The sequence below is a fragment of the Pristiophorus japonicus genome, chromosome 11 (genome assembly GCF_044704955.1).
Source record: "Pristiophorus japonicus isolate sPriJap1 chromosome 11, sPriJap1.hap1, whole genome shotgun sequence".
In the NCBI taxonomy this organism is placed as follows: Eukaryota; Metazoa; Chordata; class Chondrichthyes; family Pristiophoridae; genus Pristiophorus; species Pristiophorus japonicus.
The window spans coordinates 137272529-137295568 of NC_091987.1; the positions used below are offsets into that span (position 1 = coordinate 137272529).

Sequence of the window (23040 nt, forward strand, 5' to 3'; positions counted from 1 at the left end):
GAGTGGTTGTTTCCACTGGTCGGGGAGACTAAAACTACAGAGCACAGCCTCAAAATACGGGGGAGCCAATTTAAAACCGAGTTGAGAAGGAATTTCTTCTCCCAGAGGGTTGTGAATCTGTGGAATTCTCTGCCCAAGGAAGCAGTCGAGGCTAGCTCATTGAATGTATTCAAATCACAGATAGGTAGATTTTTAACCAATAAGGGGAGGTGCAAAGAGACTTGGGTGTCATGGTACATCAGTCATTGAAGGTTGGCATGCAGGTACAGCAGGCGGTTAAGAAAGCAAATGGCATGTTGGCCTTCATAGCGAGGGGATTTGAGTACAGGGGCAAGGAGGTGTTGCTACAGTTGTACAGGCCTTGGTGAGGCCACACCTGGAGTATTGTGTACAGTTTTGGTCTCCTAACCTGAGGAAGGACATTCTTGCTATTGAGGAAGTGCAGCGAAGGTTCACCAGACTGATTCCCGGGATGGCGGGACTGACCTATCAAGAAAGACTGGATCAACTGGGCTTGTATTCACTGGAGTTCAGAAGAATGAGAGGGGACCTCATAGAAACGTTTAAAATTCTGACGGGTTTAGACAGGTTTGATGCAGGAAGAATGTTCCCAATGTTGGGGAAGTCCAGAACCAGGGGACACAGTCTAAGGATAAGAGGTAAGCCATTTCGGACCGAGATGAGGAGGAATTTCTTCACCCAGAGAGTGGTGAACCTGTGGAATTCTCTACCACAGAAAGTTGTTGAGGCCAATTCACTAAATATATTCAAAAAGGAGTTCGATGAAGTCCTTACTACTAGGGGGATCAAGGGGTATGGTGAGAAAGCAGGAATGGGGTACTGAAGTTGCATGTTCAGCCATGAACTCATTGAATGGCGGTGCAGGCTAGAAGGGCCGAATGGCCTACTCCTGCACCTATTTTCTATGTTTCTATGTTTCTAAGGGAATTAAGGGTTACGGGAAGCGGGCGGGTTAGTGGAGCTGAGTCCACGGCCAGATCAGCCATGATCTTGTTAAATGGCGGATCAGGCTCGGGGGGCTAGATGGCCTCCTCCTGCTCCTAATTCTTATGTTCTTATGTTCTTATAAGCAAACACGTGGTAGGCACTGGCACTTTCAGGAAGAGATGGCATTAAAGGAAAGCTTTCACTTAGCGATGCTGCCCCCAGCAGGATCCACACGACCGGCGGCCACAGGGAAGGCAACATGTGGGCCCACTAGCCGCTGCAGCCTTTCTTCAAGATGACTGAGCTGCTGTATATCTGGCTTGCCCCCACCAGTCCTCTGTTGCTCCAAACGGTTGTGAGATACCTTCGTCTGGAAAGCAAAGAAGGGTTGCTGAGTGGCAGTGTCATGTGACCTCGGTAATTAGTGCGAGTGTGGGTCCATTACGTGCAGGTGTGACTCTCACAGGAAAGGGAGCCTCCATTGCGAGAACGTACACATATGTATATATATATATATATATATATACAGGCCTCACCAATCAAATGGTGCTTCAGTGACTATATAGTGAAGTTGGGAAATAAGAGAATGTAAAGGAGAGGCTCGCAGATGGACGGTGAGGAGTTGGAGGAACATGTGCTCACTTTCATCAGTCAAATGATATCATTCAGCCTTTTGAGACATTGGGTGGTGGTGTGGTCATGAATGGAGGTCCCCGAGACCTCCACAGTGATCTCGCTCCAGACATTCACAAACACAGCACGAGTCGGTCTGCCTGTGTCGGGGTACAGAAAGTGCATCAAGTTACACCATCAGAGAACTTCTTCATTTGTTGACTTGACAATGTGGCGGATGGTTCCAGGCCATCTCAGTTATGGAGTGCAGACTACAGGAACATTCTTTAAACATAACACACATTGAATCACAGTGTCCACTGGAAAATGTTCAGAAGTAATCAGCTGAGTTTGAGAAATGAGCAGGGAAATACGTAATGTTGGTGCTGCCTTTAAAGGAAGTGGATGGCATTCAGTTAATAGGACAGGAACAGAAATAAAATCGGTTTAAGGTTTGATTAAGATATTGTTTGATATTCACTGAGGTGAAGTATATTCTACTGATTGGTTACATTACTTTAAATTTTAAAAGAGTTATCTGTATATTTGACAAACCACTCCATTTATTTCCACTTTTAAAAAGTCCGGGATAAATTATAATGAAGCAAATGACACACACAAATGATGGCTTCTTCACCTCAGTGTATTCCTCAATAGAACACGTTCATGTAACAGTTTCTGTAATGACACAATTGTTCTTTGATGAAAAACATGTTCTTCATCCAATGCAGATAAATTCAATCTATCTTCTCGCTCGATTGCTTTATAATAGAAGTGATGTTTGTGGTTGACAACTTCCTATTGCAATGACTGGTCTGTAGCCTTGCAATAGTAATCCTGGCTGATACATCCCTCAGCAATATGTATTTCCCTTGTAAAGACTGGTTTCCTTTCGATTCAACCTAATCATTTGTCTTTATTTCCCGCAGGGCTTATGCTGAATTAACCATGATGTAAGACTTATCTGTGTGGGTAAGTGTTAAAAAACATGCATTTTTCACTTCAGTAGTAATTAAATCAGTCAGTGGTTCCTGTTACAATCACTTTATTTGTTGATTCAGCATATAAAGCAATTTACAAGCAGAAGGTTATCAGTAGACAGAGCACAGTTGAACGTAGGCATGCATTCTTCCCATTGTACTTCCTGAAAGAAAGAAAATGTTTCTTCTTATACTCTGTTTTTCCTCAGCAGCGCTGGAACTTTCCCTCTCTCTCCTGTTTGGTCCTTTTGCTGCACATTGCCTGATATGATAATCTTCGGCCTAATTCTTAATATCTTGCCTATTCACCGTGCATCAGCATCCTTCAACCGTCACGTGATCACAGCTATGTTCGCAGTGTCCCCGTTGTAACAGTTACAGTCTGGAATATTCTACTGGCAGCACGTCAAGTTTCAGCCCCAAGGCCCTGCCTAATAAACTTAATAAATCTTGAACACACTAACTGTTCGTAGACTGATCTATAACTCTCCACCCCCCACCCTCGCTCTCTCTCTCCCAGTAACACACTTACTGTTAGTAGGCTGATCTATAACTCTCCACCCCCCACCCTCGCTCTCTCTCTCCCAATAACACACTAACTGTTCGTAGACTGATCTATAACTCTCCACCCCCCACCCTCGCTCTCTCTCTCCCAATAACACACTTACTGTTAGTAGGCTGATCTATAACTCTCCACCCCCCACCCTCGCTCTCTCTCTCCCAATAACACACTAACTGTTCGTAGACTGATCTATAACTCTCCACCCCCCACCCTCGCTCTCTCTCTCCCAATAACACACTTGCTGTTAGTAGACTGATCTATAACTCTCCACCCTCCCACCCTCGCTCTCTCTCTCTCAATAACACACTTACTGTTTGTAGGCTGATCTATAACTCACCACCCCCCACCCTCGCTCTTTCTCTCAATAACACACTAACTGTTAGTAGACTGATCTATAACTCTCCCCCCCACACCCTCGCTCTCTCTCTCAATAACACACTTACTGTTGATACCTAATATTTATCCATATGGAGGAGAGAGAATGGGTCAATTCCTGCAATCATTGTTGTGTGGAATAGTGGAGAGGCAATATAAACTAAAGGGTACAATTCTAAAGTGGGTGCGTGATAAGAGAGACCAGGGGGTATACGTGCACAAATCATTGAAGGTGCTAGTGCAGGTTGATGAAGCATACAGGATCCTGGGCTTCATAAATAGAGGCATAGGGTACAAAAGTTACGATGAACATTTATAAAATACTGATTCGGCCTCAACTGGAGAATTGTGTCCAATTCTGAGCACCACACTTTGGGAAGGATGTGACGGCCTTGGAGAGGTGCAGAAAAGATTTACGAGATTGATTCCAGGGATGAGGGACGTCAATTACATGGATATACTGGAGAAGCTGTTCTCCTTGGAGCAGAGAAGGTTGAGGAGAGATTTGTTCAAAATCATTAGGGCTCTAGATAGAGTAGATAGAGAGAAACTGTTCCCATTGGCGGAAGGGTTAAGAACCAGAGGCCACAGATTGAAGCTGATTGGCAGAAGAACCAAAGGCAACGTGAGGAAAACATTTTTATGCAGCAAGTGGTTATGATCTGAAATGCACGGTCTGAAAGGGTGGTGGAGGCAGATTAAATCGTGGCTTTCAACAGGGAATTGGATAAGTACCTGAAGGAGAAACATTAGCGGGGAAAGGGAATGGGACTAGCTGAAGTATTCGTGCAGCGAGCCAGCACGGGTTCAGTGGGAAGAATGGCCTCTTTCTGTGCTGTAACCATTCTATAATTCTAGCTCATGATCCCTTTCAATAGCGCTGGTGTGGGGAAATCCGACATGCCGTTTAATGCTGTGTTCAGCTGTACGAGGTTAAGACGTGGTGCTGGCTGGAGGGTGCAGTTGTAAAATTGCTGGTGTCAAATTACAGTTGCACACTGAATTATGTCGTGACCTGCCTGCTCTGCCTGTTGCCGACAGTCGTTAGGTGCGCACAGGTAAACCCCTTTACCAAGATGGTGGTGTGTGCACACAAATCTCTTTACTAAGATGGTGGTGCGTGCACACAAACCCCATTACCAAGATGGTGGTGTGTGCATGCAAACCCCTTTTACCAAGATGGCGTCCTGCACATTCCCCATTGGAAGTTTGTACGCTCATCTTGGGCCCCATTTTTCAGTGTTAGGTGGAAAAACAGGTGCTACATGATCCAATTTAGCCCCCATGTCGCTGTACCCAAGAAGCCAATAGGATTTGGAAATCCTGCACAATATTCTCCCAATTTCCCTGTCTCAGTTACCTGTAATTTTTTTGCTTCTGTGCCTTTTGTAACAGGATTGAAAGCAATTAACAAAAATAAAGCGAAGAATAAGTTTAACAAGAAAACTGCTTATTCACTTTGCTTCCAATTTCCACCCTTCCCTCACCTTCACATGGTCCATTTCCCACTCTTCCCTTCCCTTCCTCAACTTCTCTGTCTATTTCTGGGGATAAACTATTGACAAACATTCACTATAAGCCCTCTGACTCTCACAGTACCTGGACTACACTCCTCCCACCGAGCTTCCTGTAAGGACTCTATTCCATTCTCCCAGTTTCTCTATCTACATTGCATCTGTTCTGATGATGCCACCTTCCATACTAATGCTTCCGATATGTCTTCCTTTTTCCTCAACTGAGGATACCCCTCTACCGTGGTTAACATGCCCCTCAACCATGTCAGTTCTACTTGCCGCAATTCTGCCCTCACCCCTTCCCCTCCCTCTCAGAACCACGACAGGGTTCCCCTTGTCCTCACCTTTCACCCCACCAGCCTCCACATTCAGTGGATCATCCTCCGCTATTTCCGCCACCTCCGGCATGATCCAAAAACAACTTTCATTTACATAGCGCCTTTAACATAGTAAAACATCCCAAGGCACCTCACAGCAGTGTTGTAAGATAAAACAAATAAATTTGACACTGAGTCACATAAAAAGCCACCACCAAAGACATCTTCCCCTCCCCTCCCCTTTCAGCATTGTGAAGGGACTGCTCCCTCTGCGACACCCTGGTCCCCTCCTCAATCACCCCCAGCAGCCCTCCCCTTCCCACAGCACCTACCCGTACAAGTGCAGGACATGTAACACCTGCCTTATACATTTTATTGTTTTCATTGGCGGTGCAACCACTCGAGTGGGATGGGGTCCAGGCCGAAAAATCCTCGACCTGAATTTAGGTCGGGTCGGCCTGTTGACCCCAAAGTGGTGGCCATTCGATTTTTATCAATGGCCGCTGCAAACAGGCATTAACGGGTCTCTTTGAGACCCTGAATTTTGGCCCCAGATCTGTTCACAGTACTCAGAGTGTGGTCTAACCAAGGTCCTATACAAGTTTAACATAACTTTTTTGCTTTTTCAATTCTATCCCTCTCGAAATGAACCCTGCTGCTTTGTTTATTGAGTGGCTTTATTAACCTACATTGCTACTTTGTGATTTGTGTGTTTGAACCTCCAGAGGAACCTTTGTTCCTCCAACTCATTTCGACACATAGGCCGCGATTTCACATACCGGGTTTGTAGTGAGGTCTCGGCCCGCTGCCGGTTCTATCCCGCTCTCTGCAATTGATTTTACCTTGATGGGGCTTGTTAAGCCCACCCAGTGAGGTTCCCAGCCAATTAAAAGGAAAGCGGGTCTGATGATGTCATTTACTGACACATCATCAGCCGGTTTCCTTAAAGGGACCATGTCCCCATTGATTTTGACAGTTGTGCTGTCACGTTGTACAGCATTGAGGTGCTGCAAACACTGACAACCATTGCACAGAGGGGCACGGCTGCACCCAGGCTCTCCCATCACTCCCAGTCACAGAACGCAGGGAGGTTCTCTTCCCTTCCAATGGGTGTAAGAGACCTCCCCAGGGGATCAACGCAGTCTTGTGGCACATTGCACAGGAAAGGACAAGCAGGGATGTTGTGAGGAGGACCTGGCTGCAGTGGCGCAAGTCTTTCAATGATCTCAGTAGATCACGTAACATTACTGCAAAGCCACACTCAACCTCATCCTGTTGTGTCAATCATGACATCCCCATCACTCTGCCTTTCTCCACCCTACTCCTGCACATCCTTACTCACACCAACTTACCTTGCACCTCCACCCATCCCTCTCTCTACCTATATTATCACTTCCCCATCTCATTAGCCACCCCTCACACACACTCATCCTAGTCCAATCGTACCAAGTAACAACACACAAGGGTAGGCACTTGGGTGTTTTATCCAATGTTCAATTAAAGTTTCTGTTCATGTGCTGTCAAACATCAACATCTTTATTTTCAACACTTTGCGTTATTGGACAGAATTGTGTGCACCTCCATGAAGTGGTTTAATGAGTTGTAGTGAATGGTGAGACATAATAGTTCCCCCCACAATGCTGATGAGTGTAAAATGAATGGCTTGGGTATTGTTAGGATGCTTTAAGGTGTTGGTGTGGGGTGGTACAAATCTGACACATCATGTGGCAGCCAGAGTGTACAATGTCAAGTGAAATAAAGCTGGCCATGGTGAGGCCATCCTGGTGTCCCGGGCAGCAATATGGTCAAGTGCTGATGTCCTGTGTCCTGTGCAGCATCAGGTGATTGTGGAGAAGGTTGGTGTTGCTGGTGATGCCGGTGTGCCTGGTGATGCCGGTGTTGCTGGTGATGCCGGTGTGCCTCGTGATGCCGGTGTGCCTGGTGATGCCGGTGTTGGGGCTGATTTATGTTGGGATTCTGAAGGCTAAGGTGATATTTTTTCAAGGGCACCAATGCTGATGAAATAGTTAGCAACTGAAGTTGAGAAGATAGAAGCGATCTGTCAATGGGAGAGAGATTGTTTCAAGGAGGTGAAAGTGGATGGAATGTTTACTCCAAACACTTCCAGTCTCCATAAAGCTCAAATGTATCTTCCAAATCCTGAAGGTTCCAGCTTCTAGGATTGGAAAGTGAACAGCTATGAAATGGTAGCTTTTATACCACATTTGCAGCTATCAACTATTCAGAAGAATGGATACTGATGGAACACCCAACCCGCTTACGTGACATGATCCCTGAGCACCGTGATCCTCATGAAAAAGCTAGAAAAATGGTAAGTGCTGGGCAAAATGGTGTTTAATTGTCTTTTAACTAACTTTGAATGATCTAAGTTGCCTGTGCCGTCGCTTGGTGTCGGGTCTGTGAAACACTGACAGACCCGACACATGGGAGACTAGAAAGGAGGTGGGGTGACAGCGGGCTCCCCACCCACTGTCAATCATTTCTATTTTGACCCCTGACCCACTTCCGATCCCGCCCTCTCACCGTTGGTTAAATTCCAGCCTTATTTTCCAAGGAGTAGTGAGAGGTTAGTCATTATTCTTGAATTATAATCAGCTGTGGATTTGGTGGTGAGGTGCTAGGCATCAGAATCCTGCTGGCGGTCCAGCAACTCTGGCCTTTAACCCCGACACAGACATGGATTAACTTACAGCTGATTTGACAGCTACGGTTAACATGGGAGCATTGGCATACAAATATATTTTAAAACATATTTACCAATGAAGTAACGAAAATACTCAAGCACTTCCAGATTGTCTCGACCAGTAACTTTCAAACTTTTCTGTGTGGGGGTCCCTCCTGTGAATCCACACGTTCCTGGGGATCCCCTTCCTACTTTCAGCAAGACAGAGCTAACCACAGAAAGAAACTGCATTTATATAGCATCTTTCACAATCTCAGGACGTCCCAGAGTGCTTTACAGCCAACAACGTACTTTTGCAGTCACTGTGTAATGAAGGGAAATGCAGCAGCCAATTTTGGCACAGCAAGGTCCCACAAAAAGCAATGAGGTAATAACCAGATAATCTGTTTGCGAGTGATGTAGGTTGAGGGCTAAGTATTGGCCAGGACATGAGGGAGAACTCCCCTATTCTTCTTAGAATATTGCCATCAGATCTTTTACATCCACCTGAGAGGACAGATGAGACTTTGGTTTAATAACTCATCCAAAAGGTGGCTCACCAGACAGTGTAGAGAAGTAGGGGAGTCCCATAGACTAGAGAAGCTGAGGTTGTTCTCCTTGGAGCAGAGAAGGTTGAGAGGAGATTTATGATGGGTCTAGACAGAGCAGATAGAGATAAACTTTTCCCATTGGCAGAAGGGTCAAGAACCAGAGGACACAGATTTAAGGTGATTGGCAAAAGAACCAAAGCTTTTTTATACATCAAGTGGTTAGGATCTGGAATGCACTGCCTGAACAGGTGGTGGAGGCAGACTCAATCGTGGCTTTCAAAAGGGAATTGGATAAGGACCTGAAGGAAAATAATTTGCAGGGCTATGGGGAAGGCGGGGGAGTGGGACTAGCTAAAGTGGTCTTGCAGAGAGTCGGCACAGGCTCGATGGGCCGAATGGCCTCCTTCTGTGCTGTAACCATTCTATGATTCTATGTGTAGCACTCCTTCAGTACTGCACGGAAGTGTCAGCCGAGATTATGTGCTCAAGTTTCTGGACTGGGACCCGAAGCTCGCAGTCTCCGACTCAGAGATGGGAGTCCCACCAATGAGCCGAGGCTGACACCTAACGACCCAAAGGAAAACATTGTTGATGACCCTGAAAGTTTATGGGACTGCTCTTGCACAGTAAGTGCTGAGAACTCTGCTTTGAACCCCGCCAAAGTATCTGTGGCCAGGGGGTATGTTCCCTCACCTGCTTGCGGATGGCAGGACCTCGGGAGGGGGAGGGGTAATATGGCATTGGGCAGCCCCGAGTTCTGGAGCTGGAGGCCCCGTTATGAGCAGATTATTTATGCGATCACATCTGCCTCTTAATGAGGGAACCAAAATAACAGGCTGCTTTCTACTGGTGTCCAGGCCCGAATCCCCAGCTGGGCTCCACATCTGACCTGCTGAGAGCCAATGCACCTGCTGGTGCTTGGTGTTGTACCAGGCTGAGGATGTGGACATTTCTGGCCTGGGAGTTTGCTCTCCTCCAGCCCCACCTCTCTGATGTCACACACCATGTTGAGGAAGACGGAGGTCCCACTTCACATGTGGTTCCACAGAAACTGTGAGTGGAGGCCGGGACTTCATCTATCTGGCTCCTGGCCCAATGTCCACTGCAGATTCTGGCCCCGGGCCGAATGTCCACTGCAGATTCTGGCCCCGGGCCCAATGTACACTGCAGATTCTGGCCCCGGGCCCAATGTCCACCACAGATTCTGGCCCCGGGCCCAATGTCCACTGCAGATTCTACCCGGGCCCAATGTCCACTGCAGATTCTGACCCCAGGCCCAATGTCCACTGCAGATTCTGGCCCCGGGCCCAATGTCCACTGCAGATTCTGGCCCCGGGCCCAATGTCCACTGCAGATTCTGACCCCAGGCCCAATGTCCACTGCAGATTCTGGCCCCGGGCCCAATGTCCACTGCAGATTCTGGCCCCGGGCCCAATGTCCACTGCAGATTCTGGTCCCAGGCCCAATGTCCACTGCAGATTCTGGCCCCGGGCCCAATGTCCACTGTAGATTCTGGCACCAGGCCCAATGTCCACTGCAGATTCTGGCACCAGGCCCAATGTCCACTGCAGATTCTGGCCCCGGGCCCAATGTCCACTGCAGATTCTGGCACCAGGCCCAATGTCCACTGCAGATTCTGGCCCTGGGCCCAATGTCCACTGCAGATTCTGGCCCCAGGCCTAATGTCCACTGCAGATTCTGGCACCAGGCCCAATGTCCACTGCAGATTCTGGTCCCAGGCTCAATGTCCACTGCAGATTCTGGCACCAGGCCCAATGTCCTCTGCAGATTCTGGCCCCGGGTCCAATGTCCACTGCAGATTCTGGTCCCGGGCCCAATGTCCACTGCATATTCTGGTCCCGGGCCCAATGTCCACTGCAGATTCTGGCCCTGGGCCCAATGTCCACTGTAGATTTTGGCCCCAGGCCCAATGTCCACTGCAGATTCTGGCCCCGGGCCCAATGTCCACTGTAGATTCTGGCACCAGGCCCAATGTCCACTGCAGATTCTGGCACCAGGCCCAATGTCCACTGCAGATTCTGGCCCCGGGCCCAATGTCCACTGCAGATTCTGGCACCAGGCCCAATGTCCACTGCAGATTCTGGCCCTGGGCCCAATGTCCACTGCAGATTCTGGCCCCAGGCCTAATGTCCACTGCAGATTCTGGCACCAGGCCCAATGTCCACTGCAGATTCTGGTCCCAGGCTCAATGTCCACTGCAGATTCTGGCACCAGGCCCAATGTCCTCTGCAGATTCTGGCCCCGGGTCCAATGTCCACTGCAGATTCTGGTCCCGGGCCCAATGTCCACTGCAGATTCTGGCCCTGGGCCCAATGTCCACTGTAGATTCTGGCCCCAGGCCCAATGTCCACTGCAGATTCTGGCCCCGGGCCCAATGTCCACTGTAGATTCTGGCACCGGGCCCAATGTCCACTGCAGATTCTGGCCCCGGGCCCAATGTCCACTGCAGATTCTGGCCCCGGGCCCAATGTCCACTGCAGATTCTGGCCCCGGGCCCAATGTCTACTGCAGATTCTGGCCCCGGGCCCAATGTCCACTGCAGATTCTGGCCCCGGGCCCAATGTCCACTGCAGATTCTGGCCCCGGGCCCAATGTCCACTGTAGATTCTGGCCCCGGGCCCAATGTCCACTGCAGATTCTGGCCCCGGGCCCAATGTCCACTGCAGATTCTGGCCCCGGGCCCAATGTCCACTGCAGATTCTGGCCCCGGGCCCAATGTCCACTGCAGATTCTGGCCCCGGGCCCAATGTCCACTGTAGATTCTGGCCCCGGGCCCAATGTCCACTGTAGATTCTGGCCCCGGGCCCAATGTCCACTGCAGATTCTGGCCCCGGGCCCAATGTCCACTGTAGATTCTGGCCCCAGGCCCAATGTCCACTGCAGATTCTGGCCCCGGGCCCAATGTCCACTGTAGATTCTGGTCCCAGGCCCAATGTCCACTGTAGATTCTTGCCCCGGGCCCAATGTCCACTGTAGATTCTGGCCCCGGGCCCAATGTCCACTGCAGATTCTGGTCCCAGGCTCAATGTCCACTGTAGATTCTGGCCCCGGGCCCAATGTCCACTGCAGATTCTGGTCCCAGGCTCAATGTCCACTGCAGATTCTGGCCCCGGGCCCAATGTCCACTGTAGATTCTGGCCCCGGGCCCAATGTCCACTGCAGATTCTGGCCCCGGGCCCAATGTCCACTGTAGATTCTGGCCCCGGGCCCAATGTCCACTGCAGATTCTGGCCCCGGGCCCAATGTCCACTGTAGATTCTGGTCCCAGGCCCAATGTCCACTGCAGGTTCTGGCCCTGGGCCCAATGTCCACTGTAGATTCTGGTCCCAGGCCCAATGTCCACTGTAGATTCTTGCCCCGGGCCCAATGTCCACTGTAGATTCTGGCCCCGGGCCCAATGTCCACTGCAGATTCTGGTCCTAGGCTCAATGTCCACTGTAGATTCTGGCCCCGGGCCCAATGTCCACTGCAGATTCTGGTCCCAGGCTCAATGTCCACTGCAGATTCTGGCCCCGGGCCCAATGTCCACTGTAGATTCTGGCCCCGGGCCCAATGTCCACTGCAGATTCTGGCCCCGGGCCCAATGTCCACTGTAGATTCTGGCCCCGGGCCCAATGTCCACTGCAGATTCTGGCCCCGGGCCCAATGTCCACTGTAGATTCTGGCCCCAGGCCCAATGTCCACTGCAGGTTCTGGCCCTGGGCCCAATGTCCACTGCAGATTCTGGTCCCAGGCCCAATGTACACTGTAGATTCTGGTCCCAGGCCCAATGTCCACTGCAGATTCTGGCCCCGGGCCCAATGTCCACTGCAGATTCTGGCCCCGGGCCCAATGTCCACTGTAGATTCTGGTCCCAGGCCCAATGGCCACTGTAGATTCTTGCCCCGGGCCCAATGTCCACTGCAGATTCTGGCCCCAGGCCCAATGTCCACTGCAGATTCTGGTCCCAGGCTCAATGTCCACTGCAGATTCTGGCCCCGGGCCCAATGTTCACTGTAGATTCTGGCCCTGGTCCCAATGTCCACTGCAGATTCTGTCCCGGGCCCAATGTCCACTGTAGATTCTGTCCCCAGGCTCAATGTCCACTGCAGATTCTGGCCCCGGGCCCAATGTCCACTGTAGATTCTGTCCCGGGCCCAATGTCCACTGTAGATTCTGGTCCCAGGCTCAATGTCCACTGCAGATTCTGGCCCCGGACCCAATGTCCACTGTAGATTCTGGCCCCAGGCCCAATGTCCACTGCAGATTCTGGTCCCAGGCCCAATGTCTACTGCAGATTCTGTCCCAGGCCCAATGTCCACTGTAGATTCTGTCCCGGACCCAATGTCCACTGTAGATTCTGGCCCCAGGCCCAATGTCCACTGCAGATTCTGGTCCCAGGCCCAATGTCTACTGCAGATTCTGTCCCAGGCCCAATGTCCACTGTAGATTCTGTCCCGGACCCAATGTCCACTGTAGATTCTGTCCCGGGCCCAATGTCCACTGCAGATTCTGGCCCCAGGCCCAATGTCCACTGCAGATTCTGGCCCCAGGCCCAATGTCCACAGCAAATTCTGGCCCCGGGCCCAATGTCCACTGTAGATTCCAGCTCTGGGCCCAATGTCCACTGTAGATTCCAGCTCTGGGCCCAATGTCCACTGTAGATTCCAGCTCTGGGCCCAATATCCACTGCAGATTCCAGCTCTGGGCCCAATGTCCACTGTAGATTTCAGCCATGACAGCCACAGATTTTTATGCCCAAGATTTTCATTTGAATTAAACAACAGAAGCAAAATGCTAAAAGTACAAAATGACTGAGCCACTGATTGATGTCCATACGTCCTGCGGTTTCCAGGCTGAAAGTGCCCGCGCTGCACTGACCTTAAAGTCAGACTCAAACTCCGCTTTACAGCAGATCCATTTCTTTAGTTATCTTTTTTTATTGTCCCACATTTACTGAGTGTTGGAAGAATTATGTTTGTCCAGATTGATTGGATAAATATTTGTTTCAGTCGGTCAGGTGCAAACCCCAAGTTGTTTGAATCTGTACAGTGACATCATCCTATTACTTTCAGTTCTATCAAATCGTTTGTCTTTGCGGCAGAAACATAACAATGATCGATCAGCCAACTCACAACAATTGGGACACATTTTTCTCTGATCTGTCAATGACTTTACACTTGCGGAGGCTGGAAGAGACCACAGAAACTGTGAGGCTTGAGGGGATGGTCAGATGCCTGTCACTGTCCAGCTGTGACCTGCTGATAGTCAGAGAGACTAACTCGACAGTTCAACAACCAGATATACATTATATCTGGGTCAGGCTCTGTGGCAAGCATTAGGCATGGAATGAATTCTGTACGTTGTTTTATGGGGTAGATGATTCAGGCAATTACTTTTGTGTTTTTGTGCTGTCAAAAATGTTCTTCAGTGTAACATGCTGAACATTGTGCCAATGATGAAACAAATACCAGTATTATTAATAAATACAATTCCTTACCCACTTATCTCCAGACATATTGCCATACAATGTAACACGTGTTGCCTGTCTGATTTCACAGAGCAGCACTCAACACAACAATTCCCTCACGTCACAGCTTACTGTGACAACAAATTACATTTAACATTAAAAGTTAGCTTTTGTGTATTTAAAAATAGCCAATATTGTATATGGATATAATACTAGATAAAGTATTAGTGTGTAGGAGTGTGCAATGTGTATCAGTATGTGGGTAGCTACCAAGTACTGGCCGAGTGCTGGTTATTAGAATGAGAACATTCATGCTCCGTCACAGAAACACACAACTAGCTCTGAATGCCGTCCATCTCCTATAATACTATAATGTTCTTATGTTGAGGACAAGAGTCCCCCATTGCACACTTGACTCATGGCTCCTCTCAAGAACCCACATTTAGTGACTGAGCAGTGCCACTCTCAGATCTAGAGCTTAACTACAGACCATTGGAGTCCTTAAGCAATGATCCCACTGTCTGGACAGTCTGGTGCTTCCTACAACACACACCATTAAACATGTCCCATATGGCAGCAGTTTGTATGTGCCGCATAGTGTTGCTTTGGAAAGGAGAAGAAGACAGGGAGCCTACACTGGATAATCTTCAGATGAGGGAGATGACACTGATGATATAGAGAATGGTCAGGAAGTAGGAGAGCCCCAAGAATTGTGAGCAGTGAGTGGTCTTTGGCGGCAGCTCACTGAAGAGAGCTTCAGCTGAACAATCCCTGCTCCCCTGCAGTAACATCTCTGCCAGTCCTTTAACCTCAAATCAACTTCATCCACTCAAAGACCAACATTGTTATTCATGTTCACTAATATTGCAGGATCTCCAGCTACTACAGGAGCTCTGTCTGCACACACAGATTTGAAAAGAATGATACTTGTCCTGGCTGTAATAATTGCTCACACTAAGTATGGCCCTGGTAAGAGAGCCTAGTGATGACCTTCAGTGCTCTCTCACTGACTCTAGTGCTCCCACAAGGTGCTCCTCCAATGGCTGCAGTACGGGAGGTGAAAGGACACTGCGGCTTAGTCAAGGGCTCCTGAGATGCTGATGGTCGGTGATTCCAGGAGCTCGGGGCCTGAACAGGCCCAGCTGCAGACTACAAGAGTTTGCTTTGGGCCTAGCCAGCCTTCCAGCTACAGTGTGGGCACTGGGGGAGGGGCACACAAGACTCCACACATGCTCTCATTATCAGAGATAGCAACATGTTCTCTTCCCATTGCTGGACTGTCCCTGTTACTGGGCTGTGGCTGCAGGAGATCGGGGATCCAACTGGTGCCCCGATTCATTCAGTCTCCCAGCCTGCCCAAATCAGGGGAGGTGATGGAGACTAGAGCTGGCATGGCCTCAGTGGGAGTATCCAAGAGACAGTATAAGTGGTGCCTGAGAGTCCTTCAGGGAAGGTCCAGTTTCAGTGTCTACTCAGATGACCACACACTCCATGGATGAGTGAAGAGTGTCAATACCATGTGCCAGGTTCCTAAATAAATTGGCAGTGGACTCCCCCACACACTCCGACATGCTGCAGAAGCTTTCTGGCAAGCAGTCCAATGCTTTCGGCAACCCTTGGGGCACAGAGAGTCGCCTTCTGTTATAGGCTGGGCCCCGAACTCTGCTCTAAGCCACTATCTAAAGCAGGCGGGGCTCCAGTTACTGTGCTGGCACTCGGAAGGCCAAGAGCAAGGGATGGTAATATTCCAGAGGGCTTTCCACCTCAGTGGAGCTGATGTTACCTTGGAGAGGCGTTCGGTGCGAGGAAGCGGGAGCGAGGGAAGAGCAGGGTTTCCTGAACCTGCTGCAGGTTTTATTTGCCTGTTTCAAAATCCGGATTTTGCACACCATCTTGGTCCTTATTGCCGATTACCATAATCTGAACTTGGCAGGAGGGGCTAACAGGTTTCGCACTCAAGTACTGAATAGGCGCAATTTAAGTGGCTCCTGGCGCTCACTGCCACTGAAGGCGTGGAGAGCTGTGGCCGGCACACAGCGGCACATTGCAGGATGGTGCAGGGACTGAGCGCAATCACAAAATGAATTGCCACTAACCAGCACTGAAAAGTTCACAAATAAATTCTATTGAAAAGTGCACCGTTCATTTAAAATGTGCAGGCACTTTAAATAATGGCGGCCCCGCCAGTTTTCCCAGCCTCCCAGCCTGAGAGCAGCCTTTCGGGAATGTGAGTAGCAATGGCAGGCAGCCCTTACATTTAACTGAGGCCCAAACATGAAATTGGATTGAGCCTCCCACCTCCGTCAGCGTCTCCCGACCACCCGATCTGCACTCCACACCAAAATAGTCCTTCCGAATAAGGCCATTCACTTTGTCTCTTTCTGTTCTCGCTTTAAGACACAGAGAATGAAGGAGCCATTCTAGCACTGCTGCACGGTGCACACTGGGTGACTGGCCAGTTACAATCACCCAGGAGACTTACCCACCCACATCCCGCTCCCTTCGGGATAAACGGGTGCTTTTCAGAATGGCAGGCAGTGACTAGTGGAGTGCCGCAGGGCTCAGTGTTGGGACCTCAGTGCTTTACAATATACATTAACGATTTAGATGAAGGAATTGAGTGTAATATCTCCAAGTTTGCGGATGACACTAAACTAGGTGGCGGTGTGAGCTGTGAGGAGGATGCTAAGAGGCTGCAGGGTGACTGTAACAGGTTAGATGAGTGAGCAAATGCATGGCAGATGCAGTATAATGTGGATAAATGTGAGGTTATCCATTTTGGGGGCAAAAATACGAGGGCAGAATATTATCTGGATGGCGGGAGATTAGGAAAAGGGGAGGTGCAACGAGACCTGGCTGTCATGGTTCATCAGTCACTGAAAGTGGGCATGCAGGTACAGCAGGCGGTGAAGAAGGCAAATGGTATGTTGGTCTTCATAGCTAGGGGATTTAAGTATAGGAGCAGGGAGGTCTCACTGCAGTTGTACAGGGCCTTAGTGAGGCCTCACCTGGAATATTGCGTTCAGTTTTGGTCTCCTAATCTGAGGAAGGACGCTCTTGCTATTGAGGGAGTGCAGCGAAGGTTCACTAGACTGATTCCAGGGATGGTTGGGCTGTCATATGAAGAGAGACTGGATCAACTGGGCCTTTATTCACTGGAGTTTAGAAGGATGAGAGGGGATCTCATAGAAACATATAAAATTCTGACGCGACTGGACAGGTTAGATGCGGGAAGAATGTTCCCGATGTTGGGGAAGTCCAGAACCAGGGGACATAGTCTTAGGATAAGGGGTAAGCCATTTAGGACTGAGATGAGGAGAAACTTCTTCACTCAGAGAGTTGTTAACCTGTGGAATTCCCTGCCGCAGAGAGTTGTTGATGCCAATTCATTGGATACATTCAAGAGGGAGTTAGATTATGGCCCTTACGGCTAAGGGGATCAAGGGGTATGGAGAGAAAGCAGGAAAGGGGTACTGAGGGAATGATCAGCCATGATCATATTGAATGGCGGTGCAGGCTCGAAGGGCCAAATGGCCTACTCCTGCACCTATTTTCAATGTTTCTATGTTTCTATGTTTCCCGCAGTCTTCCATTTGAACCTGCTGATCCGAGCCGAGGGTAAGGACATCCGCTGGAAATGGTAAATGTGCAAATCAGGCTCCAATGATGTCCCTGGGGCACGACTGTTATTTTAACCAGTAGCCTGAGGGGGGAAGCGGTTGTAGCTTTCCCAGCACATCAACCTCGCGGGAAGAGGACTCAGGGCCACAAGAAGACAAAGGTTTCTGTAACTTATGTTTTACTTTCCTTGAGGGGTTAGGAAGAGTAGGAGTGCTCCTTGGGCCACAAGGAAAGTTGAAGTCTCCCCTCCATCCCCCACAATCTCATTTTACCAGCGGATTCACAAAATGAATTGCCACGAACCAGCATTGAAAAGTTCACAAATAAATTCTACTGAAAAGTTCACAGTTCAATGACAAGGTGAGCCCCTAGCCCCTCCGATCCTCTTCCCCACAACCTAGCTGAGAATCTGGGATTATTCATTCGGTCCCCAGCAGCGACCTCCTACCAGCTGACATTCTGCCCCCAGCCGCCAGCCAGTTATCGCTCCCCACCACCTTCGGGCAGGCAACTGACCCAGGGTGTGCAGGTGAAGCCTGGGAGTTAACATCACCCGGGACACACTGCTAAGATCAGACAGTTTCACCACCAGCCTCAGCTCCTGCCCGCCCACTGACTGCCCAGAATTAAAATAGGGACTCTGGATATTGCACCATTAGTGAAGCTGAGACTAGAATCACTATTGGTGGGTTTTACACTCTCCAGGTGAGGTGAACATACTGGCAGAGCTTCAGGCGCAGATCCAGACAGGTGAAGGGAGTGGACAAGGAGTGACAGTGACATTTAAAGAGATGATGCAAAGTCAAAGAGAATGTCACAAAAGAGGAACAAACATTTGGCCACACTAGTCTTAATCCATTAGCAATCTTTGCCAAGTATCGAGAGGCAGGGAACGATGAGGAGAAGTTAAAAGCAAGGGAAATGATGGGGGGGAATCAATCTGTTGGCATGATTTTACAGAGAGGTGAAAGAGCAGTCCAGCCTCCTACCTCTGGGTTGCTGGCTTTTAAACGAAAAATTGCGCGTGCTTAAAGGGGCCATATGACCCAAAATAAAACTCCAGGGAACTTTGGTGATGGACCATGCGAGAGACACCTGTCCCCACATTCTGGGCAGGCAAACATTTTGCACATTACTGGGCTGTTGGTGTTGATATTCCACTCTCCACACACCCCGCTGAATTTGCTCATGAAACCTGGAGACACCCTTGTCTCCTCGGCTGGGCTGAGCCAGTGGACACTTTTGTTAATCCCTTAATTGGGTATTGCCCCCTGCAGCTGCACTGGGCGAAGACAGCGATAGCTTCCGGGTCCGTGTACCGCTAGCGGGGCACAAGTTAAAGGGGAGGTGGCGGACGGCACAGTGAAATATTCTTCCATTGAGTTGCTGCTTTGGAGGTGGGGTCCATGCCGTGATCGGTCAGCCCGACACTCTGAGGGCCGATCTGTTGGGCAGCACCCCTTTCCCCGGTGGGCCAGGGAGAACCGTTTCTTTACTGCAGAGTTTGCAGCTTGAGCCCTTCCCTTTAATTTAGCGAAGAGCCCCTCCCACGTGGCAGCGCTGCATGGCCCAGTGCGTAACACTGCGCCCCGCTCCCGGAGCATCTGCCCCACTACCGCCCCAGAGAGCGGGGCCCCGTGCCTGGTGCATGATGGCCCGCCTCGGACAAACGTTTCACTGCCCTATGTCTCACCTCCTTAGTATTGTAAAAATGATTGTATGACTTCTGATGTCAAATTGTTGGTGCATGGCAATTTGTTCAGATCATTGTAGAAAGCATTGAGAGACAGGAACCATGCTTTGTTGGTAAAGTAAAAGCTCACACCAAGGCAATAGACTCACACACAATCGGAATCTCCCAAGCTGACAAAGCAGCCAAAGAGCCTGCACACGTAGGTGGTTCCTGGGGCCCATTTCCCTCTGATGCCCCTGATGGGGGCAGTAGGAATTAAAGGGGTAAATCAGATGATAGAATATGTGAATGAGACCAACAATTTGTGACTAAAAACATTGGAAAATTTAAACAGCAGACTAAGCAGTGCTGGCGGTCACCATCGGGCACAGTCCCGGCATCAGCACCGGGCTTCCAGCCTGAGGAATTTCGGGACCATTTTAGGCAACATTCAGCAGCACCGATTGGCAAAGTTTCATTTGTAGTTTACAACAACTTGCATTTTTATAACACCTTTAATGTAGTAAAACATCCCAAGGTGCTTCACAGCAGTGTTATAAAACAACATTTGACACCGAGCAACATACAAGAGGTAGAGAGACAGGAAGGATTAGGGAGGGAATTCCAGAGCTTACGGCCTCGGGAGCTGAAGGCACGGACATCAATGATGGAGTGATTAAAATCGGGGATGCTCAGGAGGCCAGAATTAGAGGAGCGCCGATATCTCAGGGTGGGCGGGGAGGTTGTAGGGTTGGAGGACCTTACCGAGATAGGGAGTGGCGAGGCCATGGAGAACTTTGAAAACAAGGATGAGAATTTTTAAATTGAGATGTTGCTTAACCGGGAACCAATGTAGGTCAGTGAGCACAGGGGTGATGTGTGAATGGGACTTGGTGTGAGTTAGGACATGGGCATCTGAGTTTTGGATGACCTCAAGTTTACATCGGGTAGAATGTGGGAGGCCAGCCAAGAGTGCATTGGAATAGTCAAGTCTAGAGATAACAAAGGCATCGATGAAGGTTTCATCAGCAGATGAGCAGGGGCAGGTGCGGAGACAGGCGATGTTGCGGAGGTGGTAATAGGCAGTCTTAGTTATGGCATGGATATGTGGTCGGAAGCTCAATTCGGGGTCAAACAGGACACGAAGGTTGTGAACCATCTGGTTCAATCTCAGACAGTTGTTAGGGAGAGACATGGATTCGGTGGCTAGGAAATGGAGTTTGTGGCAGGGACCGAAGACAATCGGTTCGGTCTTCCCAATATTTAGTACGAGAAAATTTCTTGTCATCCAGTACTGGATGTCAGAATAGAAGTCTATAGAAAGATGCAAGTTCATGGCTATGGCAGCAGGAAATTTGGAGGAAGTTTGTACCAGTGGGCTGGGGAAGGAAGGGAAGTGGCAGAGGCAGCTGATTGGATGGTCTCAATCTTAGAGACCAAGAAGGCCTTGAGATCCTTGCACTTGTTGTCAGTGGTGAGGGTGAAGGAGACAGGGGAGAACAGTTTAAGAAGAGAGTTAGCAGTAGAGAATAGAAGCTGGGGTTTATCTTTGCATTCCAGAATGATTCTGGAATAGTGAGCAGTTTTGGCAGACAAGAGCGGGACCGAATATTGCTTATTGTGGTCCAGCCAGATTTGGCGGTGAATGGCTAAACCAGTTGTCCGCCATATCCGTTCAAGTCTTCATCTCTGGGACTTAAAGGAGTGAAGATGAGAGCCCAGGGGGAACGGCCAAGGTGAGAGAGAGTAATTGTGTTAGTAGTGAATAAAGCAGCAAAGTGGTGATGAGGGTGGGGTTGAACACATCGGCAGCTGCAGAAATGTCGTGGTAAATGGAGGGCCACAGGCTGGACAGTTGGGATTTGTAAGTGCAGTTGTAAGTGAGGTTTTTCCAGGAGGGGAGTTGGAGGTGGAGCGGGTGAAGGGGTGTGTGGATGGAGAGTGATACGTGCTCAAGCTGGCCTTATCTGTGATTGTCATGATGTGAGTAGTGAAAGATCACCTATTTGAACCAAAGCTGAAAGGATGTTTTCCTACTGTGGACAAAGCCAGTCCAGTCCTTTACCTAATCCGGTGTATAGGTAAAGGTAAATAAATGGTACCAGATCAAACAGCTTAAGTCAGTCAGAAGTGAAACTGATAATTAACACATAATATGCTTGGTTTACAGAACTAAAACTGGAAATGGAGATTGGACGGTATCGAGCGCTCGGACTGATATCCAACCGGGGGGCGGGCCCACTGCCAACGACTCAAGCATGCAGCATCATGGTCAATGGAGAGGAGCCAACACACAGCTGTCACCATGGGGACTGTATATATTGGGGACAGTAAGCCTATGAACTGTGGGATGAATGAAACCACAGTAACGACTTCCCAGGTCTCTACTGGAAGTGTACTATAGATCGCAAATAATCAGAAAGAGATAGAAGAGCAAATATGTAGGCAAACTTCTGAGAAGTGCAAAAACCAGAGCAATAATAGTCGCAGATTTCAACTACACCAATATTAAATGGGTAAGAATCAGTGTAAAACATATCGAGGGCACAGAATTCTTAACATGCATTCAGGAGAACATTTTTTAGCCAGTGCACAGCAAGCCCAACAAGGGAGGGGGTGAGTTCTGGACATAGTTTTAGGAAATGAAGCTGGGCAAGTGGAAGGGCAAGTGTGAGAGATTTCTGGTAGTAGTGATCATAATTCAGTTATGTTTAACATAGTTACGGAAAAGGATGAAGATAGACCAAGAGTAAAAGTTCTCAATAGGGGAAAGGTCAATTTTACTAAGCTGAGATGTGATTTAGCAAATCACTGGAAACAGCTACATGAAGGTAAATCAGTGTCAGAGCAGTGGGAGGCATTCAAGGAGGATTTAGTGAGAGTTCAGAAAAAGGGTGGGACTCCGAAATCTCGAGCCCCCTGGATGTCAAGAGGCATACAGGGTAGGATAATGCAAAAAAGGGAAGCTTATGTTGGATACCGAGAGCTAAATACTGCAGAAAGCCTGCAGGAGTATAGAAAGTGCAGGAGAGACATTAAAAAGGAAATTAGGAAAGCAAAGAGGGGGGCGTGAAAAAATATTGGCAAGTAAAATCAAGGAAATCCCTAAGATGTTTTATAAATACATAAAGAGTAAGAGGATAACTAAACAAAGAGTAGGGCCTATTAGTGACCAAAAAGGAAGCTTGTGTGTTGAGGCGGAAGACCCGGGTATGGTTCTTAATCAATACTTTGCATCTGTCTTCACCAAAGAGAGGGCCGATGCAGATATTGTCGTTAAGGAGGAGGAATGTGAAATAGTAAATGAAATAAACATAGTGAGAGAGATAGTATTAAGGGATTTGGCATCTTTGAAAGTAGATAAATCACCAGGTCCGGATGAAATGGAGACCAGGCTGAGAAGCAAGGGAGGAAATAGTGACTCTGCCATCATATTTCAATCCTCTCTGGCTAGAGGTGTGGAGCTGGAGTACTGCTAATGTTATACTGTTTTTTTTAAATGGGAGAAAGGGATAGATCGAGTAATTACAGGCTAATCAGCCTAACCTCGATGGTGGGCAAATTGTTGGAAAAAGTCCTGAGGTACAGTGTTAATGGTCATTTAGAAAGGCAAAGATTAATCAAGGACAGTCAGCATGGATTTGTTCATGGAAGGTCGTGTCCGAGTAACTTGATAGAATTTTTCAGGATGTAACATGGAATGTTGATGATGGTAGCACGTTTCATGAAGTCTAC

General features: G+C 48.8%; 1 protein-coding gene across 1 annotated transcript in view; it reads right to left on the minus strand.

Moving 5' to 3' along the window:
- Positions 1–1147: 1147 nt before the first annotated feature.
- The window catches only part of LOC139275589 (maestro heat-like repeat-containing protein family member 1), a 28820-nt gene continuing 6927 nt past the window's right edge, over positions 1148–23040 (minus strand). The window contains exon 4 of the mRNA XM_070892760.1: positions 1148–1318. Coding sequence (XP_070748861.1) covers positions 1148–1318 — 171 coding nt within the window. The remainder of the gene's footprint in view (positions 1319–23040) is intronic.